The sequence below is a fragment of the Erinaceus europaeus genome, chromosome 12 (genome assembly GCF_950295315.1).
Source record: "Erinaceus europaeus chromosome 12, mEriEur2.1, whole genome shotgun sequence".
NCBI lineage: Eukaryota > Metazoa > Chordata > Mammalia > Eulipotyphla > Erinaceidae > Erinaceus > Erinaceus europaeus.
The window spans coordinates 54,767,702-54,789,113 of NC_080173.1; the positions used below are offsets into that span (position 1 = coordinate 54,767,702).

General features: G+C 55.2%; 2 protein-coding genes across 7 annotated transcripts in view; one reads left to right on the forward strand and one right to left on the reverse strand.

Moving 5' to 3' along the window:
• Positions 1 to 808: 808 nt before the first annotated feature.
• On the reverse strand, positions 809 to 19,862 carry PPP1R9B (protein phosphatase 1 regulatory subunit 9B). The gene is made up of 10 exons (XM_007525611.3): positions 17,813 to 19,862; positions 13,350 to 13,482; positions 10,234 to 10,354; positions 7,874 to 7,978; positions 6,439 to 6,574; positions 5,843 to 5,995; positions 5,681 to 5,734; positions 3,055 to 3,284; positions 2,668 to 2,764; positions 809 to 2,462 (listed from the first exon to the last, which is right to left on the reverse strand). The coding sequence occupies exons 1-10, from the start codon at positions 19,181 to 19,183 to the stop codon at positions 2,409 to 2,411; spliced, it is 2,454 nt and encodes an 817-aa protein (XP_007525673.1). The 5' UTR covers positions 19,184 to 19,862; the 3' UTR covers positions 809 to 2,408.
• A 442-nt stretch (positions 19,863 to 20,304) lies between these two features.
• Positions 20,305 to 21,412, forward strand: part of SGCA (sarcoglycan alpha) — a 37,696-nt gene continuing 36,588 nt past the window's right edge. For all 6 annotated transcript variants that reach the window (XR_009553068.1, XR_009553069.1, XM_060203690.1 and 3 more), the window contains exon 1: positions 20,305 to 20,344. Coding sequence is in view for 4 of the 6 variants with exons in the window: in XM_060203690.1 (XP_060059673.1) it covers positions 20,320 to 20,344 (25 nt within the window). In the remaining 2 variants the exon portion in view is untranslated. The remainder of the gene's footprint in view (positions 20,345 to 21,412) is intronic.

Consider the following 21,412-nt stretch of genomic DNA (forward strand, 5'->3'; position numbering starts at 1 on the left):
GGGGAGCGCCACAGCCTTAGCCCCACTCCTCCTGACTCCTACTAGCTTTCCCTGGCATCTCACCTAGGCTTGTCCCTGGCATCTGGTGTCCCAGACCTAGTGGCATCAGAACTGCTAAGTTAGCAACCAGACCTACCTGCTGTCATAAAGCAGAGAGCCAGCACTATGTAAGCTCCACCTTTCCGAGTTATCCCCAGGACTTGCTAGGGCCCTGGGGCCAAAACTGCTCGGATACCTCACTTCCACCCCCAGCTAACCTTGGGCTCTTCAAAGACCTTACAGGGTGTGCACCTTTAGTAGGAGCCTGGTAGCTCCCTAAGTAGGAGGCCTTTTCAAGGGACCTGGGGTTCACCTTGTCATCTTTACTAACCCAGCCTCTGAATTCCACCAGAGGCCGGTGTTAAATTTTTTGTTTGTTTGCCTAAGAAACCCTCAGGAAACCCTAGCGTGGCCCAAGATAAAGGAAGGGAAAAGGAAAAGGGGCGGTGATGGTGCACCTGGTTGAGCATACACATTACCAAGAGCAAGGCCCAGATTCAACTCCCTGGTACCCATCTGTAAAGGGGAAGCTTCACAAGTGGAACAGTGCTAAAGATGTCTCTCCTTCCCCTCTTAATTCCTGTTTTATCTAGTAAAAATGTTAAAATTCTATTAAAAAAAAAAGTCCCGATAGGGTGGAGTAGAAGCAGAGGGAGCTTCCTGCAGCTGCGGAATCCTGGAGAATAATCCTCCATGTCAGGAGGCACTGGTGCCCACTGGCCTTCCTGCCCCTCCCCCTCCCGCGAGTCAAGAAACCAGGCGTTGAGGCTCTGGGGGCTGCTTTTATGGGGACGACCTGACAGAGGGCATGGTCCGTACAAAACCGGGAACAATACATACATATATATATATTATATACAGAGACGCGGTCCTGCAGAAGGCGGGGCAGGAGCGCCCCGGGTCTGAGACCGGAAGCGCCCGGCGGCCCCGCCTCAGCCCCGCCCCCTCCATCTGCCGGGTGGAAGGTGAAGCACAGGAACCCGGCACCCAGACGGCCCGCTCTCAGGGGGTGGGGCAGAAGGCAGGAGGGGGAGGCAAGAAATACTGATTGATGGCATGGTCTATTTACAAGGGGAGAGAAGCCTAAACCGGGGTGTGGGGGTAGGACTGGTCTGGTTTTTAAAAAAATGAACAAGAATCCAGGTCTGGGCAGGAACATGAAGAGGAGTTAAAATAAAAGATGGATTCGGAAAGGGGAGGGGACCTGCGGGGTGGGGTGCTCTCTCCTCCCTTGGTCCAAGCCCCAATTTGGGGTTAAAGTGGGGGAGGGAGAGGGGAAAGGGCAGAGTTATTTCACTTAGAAAGCAGGCTGCAGTCAGGGCAGCCCTGGTCTCCAAAAAGATGAATAGTAAAACCTTGCCCTCCAGTCAAAACATTGGAAAAATGGATGGGGTGGAGTGGGGTGAGGCTGAAGCTCTGTGGTGTTAGTACAAGGCTTCCAGGTGTGGCCCTGGGAAGGGCAGGGCAGGACAGGGCCTGGTTCTCCTGATGACAAAGGATCCCAAGAGGCTCAGGCCTCTGCTGCCAGACCCCCTAGGCTGACCTCCTCTTCTCTTTAGCATTTCCAGGCTTGACCAGGAAACCTGGACCCCAGATAGGCCACAGAACAGTTTCACTAGGAGGTTATATGGCTATTTGGCACCTGGGGGATGTGGTGGGAGGGGGGGAGGCACAAAGAGAAATAAGGACTTGCTGCCCCAGGAAAGGGAGCTGGGGACCAGGTGTCCTAGACTCTCCCCTTGTCAAAGTCTCACTCCCCTTTCCCTGAAGGATACAAGAGGAAACAGTGCAGGGCCAGGCCCAGCCTCCAGACTCTAGGGTGGACTGTCCCTCCTAAGAGAGGGCAGGGATGGGAGGACATGTGGAGGCAGCCCCTCCCAGGAGGGTCAGAATGCAACATACAGCACAATGATGGGGGCAGGGGAAGGGCCAAAAAGGTAGAATCTCAAGTCAATAGGCCCAGGGGCACCCAGGATCCCCAGGGCAGGGAGCAGCCTCCAGGTGGTGTGATGCTGGGAGAAGCCCCAGCCCCATTCCAGTCCAGAGACAAAGGCTGGAGGTTATAAAAGTCTGGCAGTTTGGTCTGCAGGTTCATGTATCCATCCACCACCCAGGCCAGCCCTTGGCGTCCCTCAGCCTCTGCCTCAGCCCCATGGGGCAAGACCATCCTTCCAGCCACCACTGTTTGCCAGGGCCTGTGCTATGGGCCTGCTGGTCCCTGAAGCTGGGGGAAGTGGGGTGGAGGGGTGGGGGAGTCAAGTCGGGGCACCTGTCCCCAGGCTGGTAAGGAGCGGGGTGGAGTATTGAGGACAGGGAAGGAAGGACAGTGGGAGGGGACTCATTATTGTCCAGTCAAGGAATGATTCCTGTTAAGTAGAATTGGAATTCCTCAGTGTTTGCAGGTTTCCTTCCAGTTCTGAGATCTGGAAAACAAAGGAGAGTGGGAGTGAGACCTGGGCAATGGGCATGGACCTTACCCCTTCTGCCTCCCTGAGGGGAAAGAAACCTTGGTGCCGAACTCTGCCAGCAACACAATTACTCCACTTCTCCCTCCAGGATTCATAGAGGGGGTGCTGGATGAGGACTGACCTTCCTGCAGCTCCCAACATAAAGCTCCCCAGGGCCTACCTTGTCCAGTAGCTTGTCCATCTCCTCCTTCCTAGCCAGCTCTGACTCCTCCAGAACTCGACGCTGTGCAGTTTCCTTTTTCAGGAACTCGATCTCCCTGAGGATCCAAGAAGGGACAGATGGCAGGTAAGGGCATGTGGCTTCCAGTCACAGAGGCTCACCTGGGCAGTTCTTCCCCTCTCCCTACTTTCAGTAGGGGTCCCTCGTCTCCCAAAGCCACTGACCTGAGCCTGGTCACTGTAGGCCCAAGTACCCTACCACAGGGCCTGCCAGCTTTTGTGTTCTTGCTTCCCTACTTAGCTGGGGTGGGGATGGTTTGGTCTCCCCCACCTCCCAGAGGAATCTTGGTCTTCCCTGAGCCTAGGACTCTGGCCCCTAGCCACATACTTCTGCTGGTAGTCCTTGATGAGGCGTTTGGCTTTGCTGTACTTGCGCTCCAAAGCCTGGTACTGGGCCTGCGTCTCTCGCAGGTGCTCGTCCACGGCCTGGCAGAGGCTCTGGGCCTCTCCCCAGTAGCCTTCCAGCTTCTCCATGCGCTCCTTGTTTTCCTCCACACTCTGCTCCAGTTGGGCCTTCTCTACCCGCCACCGCCCCTTCTCCTGCTCAAGGCTCTGCAGCTGAGAGAGGAAGGAGCAGAGGAAAGGTTGAGGGCCGGGGAGTAGTAGCAGAAGCAGCCAAGGAGCTCCACCATCATCTTGTCATTGCACCAGGGCCAGTCAGTCTCAGGGTGACTCCTGCAGACATAGGAAACCCTCTGCTCACCCCCTCCCCATCTACTAACACCTTGGCTGAAAGTTGAAACCCAGTGAGGGAAGAAGTGGGGCATCAGCCTCAGAGCTCCCAGCCAGAGTCCTACTGGCGAATGGTGGTGCTAGGAACTGAACCTGGGATCTTTGGTGCCTTCGATACAAAAGGCTTTTTGCACAGCTCAGTCCTGGAGCCTCTATTCTTGCTATCCTCATGTGACTCTACTTCCCACGCCTCTCTGCACTCAGACCTGAGCTCCAGCCTCATGCCCACCTGCAGCCTTGTCTCCAAGCCCCTCCTCACAAGCACCGTGACCTAAAATGTATCACCCCCACCCCCTCAGATGCACAAACCTTTTCCTTTTCCTTCTTTCCTGAGTAGCCCACCTCTATGCTAAAGTGTCATCTCATGCCACCTCAGTGACCAACAGCTCTCTCTTGCTCCCTGCTCAGTAGCTTAGTGCCCCACGGAAGCCCCCTGAGCCTCCATCTCGCAGCACAGCTCCCCACACCCTGGCTCCTCCAGCTCAGTCACCCTGCCATCTCCCACAGAGCCTTCTGTTAGTAGGCCACCATCACTGCCAGGCTCTGAGCCACCCAACAGCAAATATGATCATTTGTTTTTACCTATCAGTGACTGAAGCAGTGGCAGGCTCTGAGAACCCATTCAAAGAAGTATCTCCCTGTCACACTCTGCACCCACCCAGGAACATGACCTATCATCTGGATCTTAGAAATGCAGCTTCAGGACCTGGTGATAGTGCACCTGGTTGAACAAATGCATTACAGTGCACAACGACCCAGGTTCAAGACCCTAGTCCCCATCTGTGGTGGTGGTGGGTCATAAATATATAAATAAATGCAGCTCCAGCGGCCTAGGAAGTGGCACAATGGATAAAGCATGAAATACTCAACTTTGAAGTTCTGAGTTTGTCCCTAGCACCACACATACCAGACTGATGCTCTGGTTCTTGTTCTCTCCCCTCTCACTAACAGTACATAATAATCTTAAAAACAAAACTAAGAGAAATGCAGCAGCTCCCTACCTGCACCCTAGGCAGCTCTGAGCTTACCTTGCCAGGACACAAGGACCTTTAACAGCTTTGCAGGTCTCCAAGTCCTCCCCACATTATATCCTCCCACTTCACAGGCAGTGACCTTCTCCTTTTGTGCCCTCATGAGGCCACAGGACCAAGGCTATGTCCTTAAAGGAAGCTGGGAGGCTTTAAACCTCACCTCCTGGCAGTCTGTCTCTGCCTCCAGCTCTCCCCCACAGCCTGTTGGCCTGTTCCCAGCATAGGCCTGCAAGTTCGAGTTTATCTCTCTGCTTGAAATGCTCTTCCTTTTTTGTCAGGCACTTCACTTCTGTGCCGATTCCAGGCTCAACTCTCTACTCTTTTCTTTCCAAGTACTCTGGGCATATACCTAGGAGTGGGAGTGTACACAACATGTATGCTTGGGTGCACTGTTTCCACAGGACCTGTGTGCACACTAGCAGCCAAGAGTCAGGACTCCTCACATATAGCTCAGCACATATAAACTTTACACCGGAAGTCTGTGTTTACATGCCTGGAGTACTGGCATCTAACATACTGGTGTGGGTGTCTGTGTATGGTACATGCGCAAGTCTGTATGTCACATGTGAGTCACCATCTGTTAGTGTCAGCCTCAACACCTCTGATGTACATGTCCTATGACATTTCCCTGAGTAAGTGCAGCCTGCGTGTATCACAGAAAACAAATGCCGAGGACAGTTCTAAATACAGGCCCATGCAGTGAAACAGGGGCCCCTCTCCAGATTCTGTCTACACAGAGGGGGAGTCTCCAGCTGCTGGGAGGAACCATGTGCCAGGGGTCCCAGCTGGCATGTGTTCATGTGTGTCTCTCTGGGTGGCTGGCATCTGTCACTTGGCCTGTGTGAGGAGGATATGTGTGGTCAATGTCATCTTAGTAACAGCCTGATGTTTCTATGTGCACTGAGTCTACGTCCATGTGCTGAGGATTTCACAGGTCTTACCTTCTTTGACCTTCATAACTTCTATGGTCTTGGCACCATTATCATCCCATTTTATGGGTGAGGAAACCAAGCAGCAATTGCATGGTGGAGCAGAGGGCCCAGACTCAAGGGCTTGACACTATAGTCCCCTAAGTAGTGCTCAGCCTGAGCCTGTGGGTGGTGGATGGCCAGGTGTCATTGTGGGGGGGATGAGATTATCCTCTTGACTACCCACTTTTCCTTTATCCCCAACCCCCACATACAATCTCACCTTTCTTTTCAGCTGCTGGATCTCTGCCTCAGTCACTGCATGCTTGATCTGGAGCTGTGGGGGCCAAGGGCAGGTGATCAGCTCTGTTGGGATGGGCAGGACCGCAGAGCAGGATACCGGCTCACCTTTGCCCACCTCCACCCCAGGACCCTCTGTTCCTACCTCTTTGAATTTGTGTACTAGCTTCTCAGGCTCCATGTCCACAGGAGACAGTGCATCCTCGTTTTCCGCCAGCTCAAAGACCTCGATGGCCATCTCACCACCTGGGAACGTGGGGCTCAGCTCCTCATCCTCGTCAGTGGCATACTCTCCCGTCTGTGGAGGGAGCGGGGAGGCTGTGCACCCTGCTACCCCAGCCGCCCTCAGCCCTGCTCAACAGCCACAGCAGCAGTCACCCAGGAGACTCCCTGGGGTGTGGTCTGTCCCTCCCTTGTCCACTTGGGATTACAAGTGTCTTCTCCCATAGCCTAAGGAGGCCTCTGGAGACAGAGGTCATTGCCCCATAAGTCTGGGGCTCCTGCAGAAACAGCTGTGTGTTCCCCTCACACTGTGGCTACCTAAGATCTGGAGCTGATCCTCCTCAGACTAGGTGACCCGGGGTCGTGGTTTTGCCTGCCCCAGAGTCAGGGGGTCCTTGAAGGAGTTATGTCTTCTTTAGAGGACCAGGAAAGCTCTCTGCAGAGGCAGATGGCTATAGGGCTTCATCTGGCCACCAGGGGGCGATGGTGCTGGCTGCCAGTCAGGCCAGGAGTCCCTACCTCTTCATCATCCTCCCCATACTGGGCGTATCTTTGCTCCATCATCTCCCGTTGCCATCGTTCCTGCTCCAGGGTTTGCTGAATTAGCTGGGCCACCTCACTCTGCTCGCCTGGCCGCTCTCGGCCAATCATAAACCTGCAAGGGCACCAGTGTCACCACCCTCTGCCGTATCTTCTGCTAAAAACATCACCCCAATGTTCCCCTCTCCAAACTGGGGCCTTCCCAGGGGAGGTGAAATGTGTGTCCAAAGGCTGTGAAGTATTAATAATGAATGGGGGATTTCCTTCCCAAGAAACAGAAGGCCCACTAGCCCTGCTAGCCACCTTAAGGGGCTGCGGGCTGGGGCACAGGATCAGTCACACTTCAGGCTACGCTACGGGGACTTGAATCCAGGAGCTGCTGGCACAGGAGGAAATGAGGCAGAGGAAGGGCAAGGCTGACTGAAACCTGCAGGCTGGGCTGAGGAAGTGTGTCCTGAGTATATTCCAAGGCCCTTAGTGTCAGGAAGGGGCGGGATGATGGTGGCCAGAGATTAGGATGGAGAGGAAATAGTGGAACACCAGGCATCAGCCCCTGCTCTCTGTGGTCACCCACATCCTGTCTCTCCGCCACCTTTTCCTGGGGGCAGTCTTTCTCTGAGAGGGGGTAGGGTATATGATAGACACAGGGAGCTTCTAATCCATCCACAAATTGACAGGCTTTGAGAGAAGAGAGTTGCCCCCCACCCCAGCCCAGGATGACCGGCTGGTAACAAGGGAAGGGTGAGGTGTCAAATTGTTGGCATCAGACTAGGGACAGGAAGGGCAAAGGGAGATGAGCCAAAGAGTTCATTCTGGAGGTCCTGCAGATGGTGGGCCTTGAAGGCCGAGTTCTGGCAGCTAGCAGTGGTTAGGGGTTCATGATAGAAAGGCAGGTACAAGGCAAGGGGCACAGTAATTTCTCTAGCAGTAGAGCAGTGTGACCTCTTTTCTTTTTTAAGATTTTTTAATAACTTTATTTGATAGGACAGAGAAAAATTAAGAAGGGGATAAAGAGGGGGAGAGGGAGAGAGAGAAAGACAGAGAGGTACCTGCAGCAGCACTGCTTCACTGCTTGTGAAGCTCTTTCCCTAGATCCAGACTAGGGGCTAGAACCCAGGTCCTTGTACATGGTAACATGTGCACTTAACCTTGTGTCCCACTACCTGCCCCATCCCCCCCCCCTTTTTTTTTTTTACTTATTTATATATATATTTTTTTATTTTGAACATTGCTCAGCTCTGACTTGATAGTGGTGCTGGGACTGAACCTAGGACTTTGAAACCTCAGGCACTCAAGTCTCTGCATGACCATTATACTACTCCCCAGCCCAGGACCACCCACAACCTAAGCAGGGCCCAGCCTTCCACCTTTTCCAGCTTCCGTTCCCTCCCTGCCCCTCACTCTCCGCCCTCACCGCACGCGGCCCTTGGTGTTCCTGAGCACAGAAGCAGCAAAGCTCTGGGTCACTCCTACCAGACTGGTTCCATCCACCTCCACCAAGAGGTCGTTCACCTGGATCCTAGTGGGGAGGTGACATTGGTTAGGGAGATCACAAGGAACTGGGACAGGAGTGGCACCCTCCCATGAGAAACTTGAGACTCATTCCCCATGGGGACCTGGTACTCTATTAACAGTATTAAATACATGAGGCCAGGACTGACCGGGTGTCAGCCAGACCCATTTGTGGGCAGTGAGACTCAGGCAAACAAAATAGATACAGGTGTCCAATACCAGGAGTGGTGGCAAACACACTTCCCCTCATAGTCACACTCTTGTCTCCTCCTCCATTACACCTGACAGAGGTGTGACATCTCCAGAGTTCATTACCACCAAGCACACTGTCATGGGCCCACTGCACAGGTCACCCACAGGTTTCCTCCCAAATGCTCAAGACCTGTCTGTGGAACATACTCTCAGGTTCACGCACTGTCCTGGAGGTCACCTCACTCTGAGAGGTAACAGCACCTGGCATGTTCCAGTTGAGGTGCTAGATGGAAGCACTTGCTTTCCACATAAAAAAGAGAAATACAGGTGGACCAGCTAGCGAGGATGAGGAGTGGGGGTGCCCTTGGCCACCTCCTCCCTCCACTTTCACCTCCATCAGGCTTCCACATGGAAATGAAGGAAGCAGATAATGTTTAAAACAGTAGACAGTGGTCTGGGAGGTGGTGCAGTGGATTCAGCATCGGACTCCCAAGCATAAGGTCTGGAGTTCAATCCCTGGCAGCATATGTACCAGAGTGATGTCTGGCTCTTTCTCTCTCCTATATTTCTCATTAATAACTAAAATATTTAAAAAAACAAACAAACAAAAAAACAGGAGACAGTTCACCCCACAGTACATGTGTCACATGCAGGAACAACTACTGAGCACACTCTGCCATGTGCACACACACTCCTCAGCAACCCACAGGGAAAGACTCTGGAACATTCGAATGAGGGGCTAAAGTAAAAGAGCAGGAGCTGCCGCCTTCCTTTTCTCTGCTCCTCATAGCACATGGGCTGTAACAAGCTGAAGCCTCCTGAAAGAGACAACCCCACCTCTAGTAACGTGAAGCTCACTCATGGAAGCAGTCAGAAGAGGGACAACCCCACCTCTAGTAACGTGAGGCTCACTCATGGAAGCAGTCAGAAGAGGTGTCACCACAACATAGCTTTGATGTCAGTCTCCAACTTATAACCCCCGGGGGAGTACCTTCAAGTCCCTCCTACTGCCCCTCTGCAGTGCCAACATGAGAGTGGTCCACGGCGGGGTCACTGCGCTTTCCTCCAGCTCTAGGAGGCCCTCCTAGAACCTGACCTGCAGGCTCACACCTTCCAGCCTCAGATGCCAAACAGGCTTATAGTTTAGGTCTCAGTTCCAACATCATTTCCTCCAGGAAGCCTTCCTTGATATTGAAAGGGATGAAATCACTTGTACTTTGCCTTTATGAAGCCCCTTACTCCCCCTCCATTCATTTCACCATTCTCTGTGTGTCCACATGAGTGCCGGCTCTGCCACCCTGCTTCCATCACTGACTCTCCACAGGACCTGGCACAGCACTAGGACAGAGCCAGGGGCTTGATATCTCAGTGAAGCAAAGAGTGCTTGGGAGCTAGGCAAGTGGCATGGTGGCAGAGTGCATAGCTTGAATATGAGGTCCTGGATTCTATCACCAGCATCACTGTCTACCATCACTCCACCCCACCACCACCCCCCAAAAAGAGTAAAAGAATGTGACCATAGTAGTGGTGCTTGGACTTGCAAGGTTTGATCCCTGGTGCCACATATGCCAGAGTGCTGCTCTGGCCTCTATCTCTAGCTCATGAAATAAATATATTTTTTAAAAATGCTGTGGTCCGGGAGGGGGCGCAGTGGCTAAAGCACTAGACTCTCAAGCATGAGGTCTTGAGTTCAATCCCCGGTAGCACATGTACCAGAGTGATGTCTGGTTCTTTCTCTCTCTCTTATCCTTCTCATTAATAAATAAAATCTTTTAAAAAAATTGCTGAAACATTACTGCATTCCATACACAGCCTCCACACCAGTGCTTTCTCCACCACAACCCAGACACACACGAGACCTTAACACAATGTCCACATGTGCTCCCCATCCAATCCCTAGAATGCAAGTGCAATCAGAGTGTGGGTTCCATCTGCTTTGCTCACTACTATATCCCCAAGTCTTGGATCAGGCCCTGGTACTATAATGCCCTCCCTTCCAAACATCTGAGTCCACACAGAGTGACCCATCCCACCTCAGACACCAGCAGGTGGGGGAGTGGAGAATCATACCTGCCATCGCGATGAGCAGCACCACCCTCAGTCACGGTCTTGACGAAGATGCCCAGTTTCTCTAGGCCCATGTCTGCTCCTGCCCCCATGCCGATGATGCTGATGCCCAGGCCTTCAGAGTCTGTAGAGCAGAGGGTGGTGAGATGCTGGGAGGTGGAGTGGGAGTGAGGAGCCAAACAGGTTTGCAGGGGATAGAGTAGAGGACTTTCTCTCTCCCACCCCCCACCCTCACTGGAGGGAGTCCCCATGTCCAGAGGTCCCATAACAGGACAGGTAGTTCTGTCTACTCCTTAGTCAAGCCAATGAGGATCCTCTGAGGTCACTCTGAGCCTAGGAGACTGCATGCAGGTGGATGAAATGGGGGTGATCACAGGAGGCTGGTCTTTGCTCTCTCTGAACAGTTTCATCCATACACACAGCTTCCATGAGCAGCCCTCCTGAAGCCCACTACCATCGCCACAGCTCCCCCACCTGCCCTGTGGGTCTCTAACCTAAAAACTCACAAGCATCTCCCATGGACAGGCTCTCCTGTCATGGGGGATGCCACCCTCATCTGCTGGCTGCCAAACCTGGGAGTCACCTGGATTCCTCCCTCCCCCTCACAGTCAAGTAGCCATGCCATCCTGCCTGTTCTGCCTCCCAAGTCATCCACTCTCTCATGACTGCTATCTTCTCTACACCACGGTGAGCTCTCTCTATCCACTAAGGACTGGTTATCCACATCACAGCTTAAAAAAAAATTTTTTTTTTACTTTATTAATAAGAAAGATAGGAAGAGAGAGAGAGAGAGAGAGAGAACACCAGACATCACTCTGGTACATGTGCTGTCAGGGACTGAACTTGGTACCTCATCTTTGAGAGTCCAATGCTTTATACATTACAACACCTCCTGGACCACAACATGGTCTTTCTAAAACAGTCTTCTTTCCTTCTTTCCCCCCCCCAAAAAAAAAACGGCTTTCCGGGCTGAGCAGTGGTACACCTGATTGAGCACACACGGTACAATGTGCAAAGACCCAGGTTCAAATCCCTAGTTCCCACCTATAGGGGGAAAGCAGTGCTACTGGTATGTGTCTCTCCATCTCTCTTTCTCCCTCCCTCTCAATGTCGCTATCCAATAAATAATAAGTAGATTAATAAAATGATTTTGGGGGGTCGGGCGGTAAAGCAGTAGGTTAAGTGCACATGGTGCGCAGCGCAGGGACCAGCGTAAGGATCCTGGTTCAAGCCCCCGGCTCTCCACCTGCAGGGGAGTCACTTCACAGGCAGTGAAGCAGGTGTGCAGGTGTCTATCTTTCTCTCCCCCTCTGCCCTTCCCCTCTCCATTTCTCTCTGTCCTATCCAACAATGATGACAGCAATAACGGCAATAATAATAACCACAACAATGATGAAAAACAACAAGGGCAATAAAAGGGGAAAAAATAGCCTCCAGGAGCAGTGGATTCGTGGTGCAGGCACTCAGCCCCAGCAACAACCCTGGAGGAAAAAAAATCTAAGTAAAATAAAATGGTTTTCTTTTAAATTTATTTTATTTATTTATTCCCTTTTGTTGCCCTTGTTGTTTTATTGTTGTAGTTATTATTGTTGTCGTAATTGTTGGATAGGACAGAGAGAAATGGAAGAAATGGGGAAGACAGAGGGAGAGAGAAAGATAGACACCTGCAGACCTGCTTCACCGCTTGTGAAGCGACTCCCCTGCAGGTGGGGAGTCAGGGCTCAAACTGGGATCCTCATGCCGGTCTTGTGCTTTGCGCCACCTGCGTTTAACCTGCTGTGCCACAGCCCGACTCCCAATAAAATGACTTTTTTGTCATCTTTTGCTTTTGTTGCCTTTGTTGTTGTTATTGTTGTTGTATAAGACAGAGAGATATCGAGAAAGGAGGGGAAGACGGAGAGGGAGGAGAGAAAGGTAAGACACCTGCAGACCTGCTTCACCGTCTGTGAAGCGACTCCCCTGCAGGTGGGGAGCCGGGGGCTCGAACTGTGATCCTTACACTGGCCCTAGCGCTCTGAGCCATGTGCACTTAACCCACTGCACCACTACCTGGCTCCCAATAAAGTGACTTTTAAAGAAGGGGGAAAAAATTCTAGAACAGCTTTCCTGATCCTTGCAATGGTTTCCAAATCATTGAGAACAAAGACGTTGCCTTTCACATGGTCTCTGAGACTTTTCTTGTCATCTCTAAGTCTTCACCACTTCAGGCTGACTTTATCAGATAGAGACAGACATACAAGAAACAGGGAAAGGAACCACAGCACCTAAGGTTCTTCTAATGCCATTGGGCCTAGGCTTGAACCTCGGTCACATGTGTGGCAAAAAAAAAAAAAAAAAAAAAAAAAAAAAAAAAAGCACTAACCAAGATAACTATTATGCTGGCCTGAGACCAGAGAGTGCTTGCACATTCTCTCTTTGTCCAAATCCAACCAACCCTCTCCCACATACCGCTGAGTGCCTCCTCCTCAGTGCTCAACACAAGCACTGCTTCCTTGGGGAATGTCCCCTCCCCCAGGTCTGCTCAAGTCCCTGATACATGGTGTTGTGGTGGCCCTTCCTCCACCTTCCTACCACCTGTTACAGCCTGGGATATAACTGTCCCAGGAGTCGGGCGGTAGCGCAGCGGGTTAAGGAAGGTGGCGCAAAGCGCAAGGACCGGCATAAGCATCCCAGTTCGAGCCCCCGGCTCCCCACCTGCAGGGGAGTCACTTCACAGGCGGTGAAGCAGGTCTGCCGGTGTCTGTCTTTCTCTCCCCCTCTCTGTCTTCCCCTCCTCTCTCCATTTCTCTGTCCTATCCAACAACATCAATAACAACAAAAACTATAACAATAAAAAAAAAAACAAGGGCAACAAAAGGGAATAAATATTTTTTAAAAAAGAAAAGAAAAAAAAGATATAACTGTCCCATCAATGTCTGCCTCCTCACCATTCTCCCTGAGGAGGAAGTTTTGTTCACCACGATGAGGCCAACACAAAACCCAGGACCCAACCCCCCACGTCCCCAGTGACCTGGTCTAAATGAGCACATATGGCTGGTGGGTATGGGTCTGACAAGGGTCCAGCCTGAGAGAGAAGCTTCTAACAAAGCCCCCGAGGGCCCATTAGCCCTGCCTCTCACCCTTCTCCAACTCCACAGGGAACAACTCCAACCTCTCCACCCGCTTCTCCAGCTCGTACTCAGCAGAGGCCGCCATGGGATCCACATCCTCGTTGCGACGATCATAGTCCTCGTTGGAGTAGGTGCTGAACACCTGGTGAAGGGCAGCTCATCAGGGGACAGGGCAGAACCAGCAGCAGAGAGAGACCCAGCCTTGTCCAGGTGACGCTGTGGTTCCCTTTCCGTAGCCACAGTGCAAATATGACCCCACCCCAAGGACAGGGAGGCCACCCTGGAGAAGATATCAGATTCAGGAAGCCAGGCATCCCCGAGTCCCCAGAGAGGGTCAAATAGATAGGGGGGAAAAGTGAAAGGAGTGTAGCAAGGGAGTGACTCAGCGGCTAGAATGTTAGGTTTGGAAGCATGAGGTCTTGAGTTCAATTCCAACACCCCATGTGTCAAGAGTGATGCCACATGCACTTGCACGCACACATAGACACACACACTCTCTCTCTCTCTCTCTCATCAATAAATAAATAGTGGTCTGGGAGGGTGGCACAATAGATAAAGTACTGGATTCTCAAGAGTGAGGTCCCGAGTTCAATCCCCGGCAGCACATGTACCAGTGATGTCTGGTTCTTTCTCCTTCTATCTTTCTCATTAATAAATAAGTAAAATCTTTAAAAATAAATAAATAGGACTTTAAAAATAGAGAAAACAAAGTGAGAAGAGGCCCTAGAGAGCCTGCCAGAGGCAAGCATGGACATGGACACAGCCTGCCAGTAGGAGGAGAAATGAACCCAGCGGGAGAAGAAGGGACAAGGAGGAGGGGAAGACACTGGAGGATGCCAGATGGGGAGGGGGGGAATCGGGTGTGAGACACAGGGAGGGGGAAGGGAAAGTAAGAGATGGCGAGGCAGAGGGACACCCTCTCAACCTGCGCGTGGGGTGAGACTGGGAAGTAGGAGACCACCTCTGCCCCACAGAGAAAGGGTGGGCTCCCCACACAAGCCCCCTGCACCTTGAGTGGCAGAAACAGAACACACAGTTACCCCGTGGCCTTGCTTCCCTCAGCCCCAGGACCTCCTGGCCAGACAGAGCAAAGTCAGGAGGTGGCAGCCGCACGGACACAGCCCAATGAACCCAGCTCTCTGGGCCCCAAGGCAAGCACCACCTTGCAGTGTCTCTTAGCAAAAAGCAGAACCCCCAGTTTAACCCTCCTCTGAAGAACAGGGGGAGCAGGGGCTCTGCAGGAGGGCCTAATTCCAGACCCAGGGAGGGATGCCCCCAGTGAGAGAGGTTAATGAGCACCATTTGGGGTACCATGACGTGTTCTGCAGCGACAGGTTGGCACAGCTTGGAGCTAAGCGGGGGCGAGGAGGTGTGGGAGAAGCTCTATCACATGGCTGGAGATGAAGCAGGGTATTGGTACCCGAGGCCCCCACCAGGGCCTCAGCTCCTCCAGGAGTAAGCCCTGTGGACACCCTGGCGGGCTGCCACACTCTAGTGTCCCAGCCTTTGTTTGAACTTGTTCAGTGTCACAGTCCCCATACCCTCCTCCAACAGAGGCTCAATTCCACAGGGGGGTGGGGGGTTGGATTCTAAAAGCATAGCTGTGTGGCCATTTAGCTCCCAACATCAGAGAAACTGGAGTCCAGGCCTTCAAACCTCCCTGGCAATTGCATAGCACGCAGAGTACTCTCCTGATATCTGGTCAGTGTCCCCCAGGCCTGTACAATGGAAGATGCCAGCCAGCCCTAAAGCCCAAGGTCACCTGCCAGAGTGCGGTGAGGCTGTACCTAGCTGGACACTTGCCGCTGGGTCACCCGTGACTTTGTCCTCATTGTACTGGAACAGGGGCTGTTGGCATAAGCCCAGGCACAGCAAAGTAGGCCTGGTCCAGTTTTGCATCTGAGCCCCCTGACTGGAGCCCAGCAAATAGGGTCCCCCCAGCCCCCAGTCTTTGTGGTGGTTTGGGGCAGCCAAACCTCTCCCACATGTGCACCCACATGCATGCTCATGTGTTCAAATGCACACACAAACACAAAGACATTGTGACCTCCAAAATACCCTCACACCTTGCCCAGGCTTTGTCCTCCCCTCTGCTTTCAGTCTGTCACACCCTGCCCCTGCAGGAAACCCAAGCCTGGGGCTCAGAGGCTGAAGGCCACCACTCCAATTGCCCACCCAATGTGCCTAGCCCGACAAAAGGCCCAGTTCCTTTGCCCCAGGGTGTGTGTGTGTATGTGTGTGTGTGTGTGTGTGTGTGTCAATCTGTGACTGGGCTCTGTGTTCTCAGTGGAAGCCTCCATAATGACAATTGGGTCAGCTGCCAGGCGCAAGGATTCTGCACTTAGTGTCAGTGCCTGGGTGGGGGCAGGAGAGGGGAAGAATGGAATAGGCTGTTCAGGGCAGATGGAGGAGATCCCAGCAAGGTCAAAAGTCAGACAGTAAGGAGGCCCACATGCTCAAGCAAGTCACCACAGTTACCAGGGAGCCGGGAGCACTGCTCCAAATCATGTGCTATTTTTTCCAAAAAAAAAAAAAAATCAGGGTAAGGTGTCAGATATAGACTGTCAGAGACCCAGGTCTGAAAGACCACACTCCAGATATGTGGGGGCAGGCTACTCAGGAGAACTGCTGCTGCTGCTGGTGGGTGGTCCCTGACCTGGGGTCCTAAGAATTACTACAAATCTCAATTCTCACCAGGGTCCTACTGCCTTCAGTAGGGTAAGGGGCAGAAATGGACTCTCTAGGTGGCAGTCCAGGGGGAGGGGCTGGACGTCAGGCCCTGACTCAGTGGAAGAAGGAAAGGGAAAGAGGTAAAACTCTCTGGGGGCAGTTCAAAGGAAACTTGGGCAGCTTCAGGATCCAGGAGTAGTTATGGAAACTGCCAGCCCTGGGAGCTGCTATCTCCATAGAGGAGCCCAGAGTTGGCCACAGCTGAGTGTGCTGTGGTGACAAAGGACCATCTAGGCTGAATGTGCCAGCCAAGGGTGGAGGTGGTGGCAGTGGGGGCTGGGTTTTTATTTCTCTTTGGGGGGGAGGGGCTGCCCCTAATCCAGCATCACTGTTTGAAAATCTCAGTGCAGAGGTGGTAAAATAGCTCACCTGACAAATAGTGGGGCTGTAATGCTTAAGGCTCCCAGTTCAAGACCCGGTACCACAGACTGGTTCTCTGGCACAAAGCCTCTTCCTTCTCTCATTCCCCCAATATAAAACTCTGATATGAAATAAGCAAAAATTCATCTAAAGCAACCCAGGAGGTAGCACAGTGGATAAGGGCATGAGGTCTTAAGTTCAATCCCCCGCATCCCATGTGCCAGAGTGATGCCCTAGTTCTCTCTCGATAAAAAAAGTAAATCTTAACAAAAATGAATCTAAAAAAAATTCTTGGGTGAGGGAGATAATATAATGGTAATACAAAGAGAATCTCATGCCTGAGGCTCCAAGGTCCCAGGTTCAATCCCTGCAGGGACACACACACACACACACACACACACACACACACACACACACACCTGAGCTGAGCAGAGCAGTGCTGTGGTAGAAATAACAATTTAAGGCACTGGCATACCCACATATTAATGACCAAGAGTGGTGGTGTGGGTAGAAGTGCCCCCAAAAGAGGCAACTCCACCTCCCCTCTTTCAGGCCACCCAGAGGATGTTGCAAGAGCACCTGGGACCTGCCAAGGCAGTGGGAGTCTGTCCTACCCGCAGCCAACAGCCAAGGCAGCTGCTGCCTGGCACCCTGGGGGAGGGTTCCCAGCTCCACCCCCTTCCTTCACTCCCCCAAGCCCGCTCCAGGTGCAACCCCTCCACCTGGGGGGTGTTGTCTAGCACAGATCTCCAGGCAACAGGGCCCCAGCCCCAGGTTTTTCCCCTCACCCCCAGTCACATGGTCCCAGCCTCGCTCCCCCTCCCAGCCCTGCTTCCCTCTTTCACTTCTGCAAAGTTGGGGCGGGGGCTCTAGACAGGACGCAGGCAGAGCTGCACCACCCTACACGCATCTTCATTTTAAGAAGCTCCCGGTTCCTCCCTCCCTCCCACAGCCCCTGCCCAGTTATTACTCTGCTTCTCAGCCCCTGGAACCCCATCCCTCCAGTGGCTCCCCAAGAACAAGCCTGACACTCACTCACACGCACACACACACCCACAACCTCCCCGTCACTCAGCCCGGCTCCCCGCTGGCTCAAGAGGAAGGAATGTTGTGGGGACGCAGGCAGGTGTCCCAGGGCCCGAGCCGGGCACGGGAGGGGCAGGGTGGGCGCGCCCCGGGCGCGGGGCGGGGCCTCGGGCAGAGGAGCCCCAGGGCAGGTCACGGCAGGCCACCCCGCTCTCAGGCCCGAAAACCGGGTCCCTCAGACAAACAGCTGGGAGTCCCCCTCACCCCGCCCGGGGCGGCCCTTCTGTGAAGGGGCCGGGTGGCCGGGCTGACTCAGCAGCGCGGGCTGGCGGCGGGGGCGGCGGGGGCGCGCTCACCTGGATGGGCGCGGTGCTGAAATGGATCTTCCGACTCGGGGCCGGGTCCTCCTCCTCCGAGAGCCCCGGGATCTCCACGCACCCCGACTCCGGCTCGTACGGGGGCTCGGCGTCCTCCTCGTCGTCCTCGTCGTCCTCCAGGGCGCTGCCCCCAGAGTCCTCCCCCAGCCCGCTGTAGGCGCTCACGTCCACCAAGTCCGCCTCCGAGAAGTCCTCCTTCCTGGACTCGTCCGCCTCCTCGGGGGCCGCGTCAGGGCCCCGGCCGTTGCCCGGTTCTCTCTCGGGCGCGGGCGCCGCCGCCGCCTCCTCCTCTTCCTCGGGGGCCGCCGGGGCCTTGGGGTCGTCGGGCGCGGGGCCGGCTGCCGCCGGGGCGCCGCCATTCTCCAGAGCCGCGTGGACCGTCACCTCAGCCTGTATCACCTCCCCGGGCGCCGCCTCGGCCTCCGACTCCCCGCTCTCCTCCACCTCCACCGGCTTGATCTTGCGCATCTCCCGGGGCTTGGGCGGCGGGCGGGCGGGCGCCCCCCGGTGCTGCGGGGGCTGCTGCCCCCCGGGGCCGCGCTCCTTGTCGGTCGGGGCATCCCCCGACGGGGCGGGCGGCGGCGGCGGCTGGAACACCCGGGAGCGCTTGCTGACCAGCTTCGAGTTGAGCGGCGGCGGCCCCGCGGCCCTGGGCAGCCCCGGCCCGCGGTGGAGGCCGGTCCTCGAGTCGGCCTTCTCGAAGACGGCGCTGAGCTGGCTGACCGTGGGCGACACGGCGTCGGCGTCCAGCTTGTCCAGCGCCTCGGTGCTGCCGTTGAAGCGCACGACGACGTCCAGCTTCCGGTCCTGCAGGCCCGCGCGCTCCTGCCTCAGCAGCCGCCGCGCCGCGGCCTCCTTGTCGCCGCCGCCGCCGGCCGCGGGGCCGCTGCGTTCGAACAGCTTCCGCGTCTCCTGCAGCCGGGACGGCGGGTGAGGCGGCGGCGCGGGCTGCGCCGAGGGCGCGGGCTTGGAGTCGAAGCGGCTCACGCGCTCCGACACGCTGGTGCCCAGCTTGAGCAGGGCGCTGTGGTCCACGTTCTCGTTGAGGCTGCTGGCCCGCGGCAGCGACAGGCGCACGCTGCCGCGCTCGGGCGCCCGCAGGGCCTCGGGGGGGCCCGCGCCGCCGCCCGCCTCGCCCGCCGGGCCCGCCGTCGTGCCCATCTGCAGGAACATACTTTTGATGCGATGGACGTTGGAGCCATATTTCTTGTGGTGGGCCGCCTTGGGTGCCTCGTCGGGCCCGGGCGCCTCGGGCGGCTTCAGCGCCTGGATGCCCGCCTCGTAGGCGCTGCGGTGCGGGGAGGCGCTCCGGAGGGGACCCCCGGGCCCCCGCGGCTCCGTTTTCATCATGATGGGGGGGGCTGGGTTCGCATCCCCCCGCTTCCCGCTCCCCCCCTCCAACAGGCGGCTGGCCAACTCGGGACCACCGCCGCCTCCCCCCGGAAAAAAAAAACCGAAAGGCCTTTTTAAGGCTCCCCCGGATCCAGCTGCCAAAAAGCAGAGAACCCCGCTTTTAAAACGGGGAAGAAAAAAAAGGAGGGGGGGTTGGGTGTCGACTGCCCTGTGTGGGTCGCCTTCCCCAGCCAAGCGCCCCCTCCCTCCTGGAGCCCCCGCGGCCTGGGCCGGTCGCCCCCGCCCAGAGGAGAAGAGCGGCCGGAGGGACCGCGCTCCAAGCCCGAGAAGCAGCGGCCGGGGCCCCGGCTCACATCGTCCGAGGCGGTGTCAGCGGGGCTGGCAGCCCGGTCGCCCCCCACCCCAGCCCGGGGCCGTGCTTCTCGGGGGGTCTGGCACCCCGGCGCCCATGGCTGCTCCGCCGACCCCGGCCGCTCCGCCGCCGCGCCACCCTCCCTCCCTCCCTCCCCCCCGCGCCCCGAGCTCGGTCTTTCTCTGGCTCTGCGCGAGCGGCGGCTGCCAGAGACCGAGCGGCTGCCCTTCTCTCCGCCGCCGCTGGGGGACTGGCACCTCTGGGTCCTAAAGGGATCGGATTTCCGGGGCCGGAGTCTGTGAGCCCTCCCCTTCCCCTCCACCCTGACGTCTCTCCTCCCCGGCCGGTCCCTCGCCCGCAGCTTTCCGCCCACCCCAGACCCTGATGGGGCTCTTCCATCCAAACCTCTCTCGGTGGCTTCTCACGGCCCACAAAGCCGCACCCCCACTAACTAGGGGGCGGATGATCCAGTCTCCGTGGTCTCAGTGCGGGATTGTATACACCCCAAAGGTTGTGGGGGTGGGAGGGGAGAGAGACAAAGAATTACTTCCTGCCAGAGCTCCCACAAAAATCACTGGGCCCATTAAGTTCTATTAAAATTCGGATTTCTGTGTCCTCACCCAAATTTGCTTAAGCAGGAAATCAGAGACTGGGGCCTTGGAACCTGCATTTTCGTTTGTTCCCATCAGCCACTGTTTGTACTTTCTTAAGTGTGAAACTTCGGTCCAGTCTGTGTTGCAGACCTCTTGGTGGAGGAGGCGAAGGGAGGCTCAGAAAAGAGATGGCCCTCCTTACCCCAATGACAGGTTTGCCATTTGGCAGTGGGGGGGAGGGTAGGGGGAGGGTAGCCGGGGCCCCTGTGCTCTGGCACAGGCTGGATGGATGGGTCTCCATGCCCCTGTCTCCATGCTCCTGTCACAGGACTCTTGATTCCATAACAGGAAGTAGGTGTCTGGGAGGAGGGATTCTGGAGATCTGGGGTCAACAAAATTCTAATGAGAGAATTTTGTCCTGAAGGGTCATGGCCTCTGAGTTCAAAAGTATATGTAGGGAAGGGACAGGGCACAGTGCCCATGGCCTATACTTTCCTAGTCCTGGGGCTTAGGGACCCAGAAATCTGCATTGATGTTCCCCTGGTCCCCAATTCATGCAGTTAGGAACCTGGGATTGCCCTCTGCCTATGGTCAGCTAGCTGCCAGGGCGTCCCAGGATGGAGGGTCACCCTCTAGACTATGACAGGTCCAGCCAGATGTGTGGCTTCACACCACAGAAACCAGCCTATGACGAACACTGTGGACATTAGGACCCAGTGAACAACTCAGGCACAAAGCCTCCCCCCCCCCCCCACTCCCAGCTGCTTCCTGCATCTCAGGCCTTCCTGTGGCCTCCACCTCCCCCGCCTTCTTCCCTTCCATCCCCTTCCTCTTTTTCCCAATCTCCCACCGTCTCCTCTCCCAGCCTAGAATAGCTATCAGAGGGCATCCTCCCACCCCTCAGTTTAAGGGGTGTGTGTGGGTTTTATGAGATGTTAACCCGTTGGCACGTGCAGGAGTATGGGGGATGGGATTTGGGGAGCCTCCCAGGAACCCTGAATATTGGGCCAGGGAGGAGCCAGAAACCACTGGACTGGATCCGGTGGCTAGTGACCAGAGGCCAAGGAAAGGGAAGATCTGGATTCTCAGCTGGAACCGGAAATGAACCCAGACCTCAGACTTTCTAGTGCCACTGCCTCTTGTCCTCACTTGGTATAGGAAGTTCCCCAATTTTAGAATGAAGATATTAAATTCAATCTCCCCTCCATTCTGACTTTGCTTAGACCTCTCTCAGTAAGTTTTTGAACGTGGGTTTCTAAGTTTAAGGCCAGGGGCTTGAAC

Bases quoted from the DNA above. Each gene is read 5' to 3' on its own strand.
- PPP1R9B (XM_007525611.3), bottom strand. From the start codon at position 19,183: ATGATGAAAACGGAGCCGCGGGGGCCCGGGGGTCCCCTCCGGAGCGCC. The intron at 13,483-17,812 runs GTGAGCGCGCCC...GCCCTTCACCAG, and splicing joins TCAGCACCGCGCCCATCCAG to GTGTTCAGCACCTACTCCAA. The intron at 5,735-5,842 runs GTAGGAACAGAG...TGGCCCCCACAG, and splicing joins TAGTACACAAATTCAAAGAG to CTCCAGATCAAGCATGCAGT.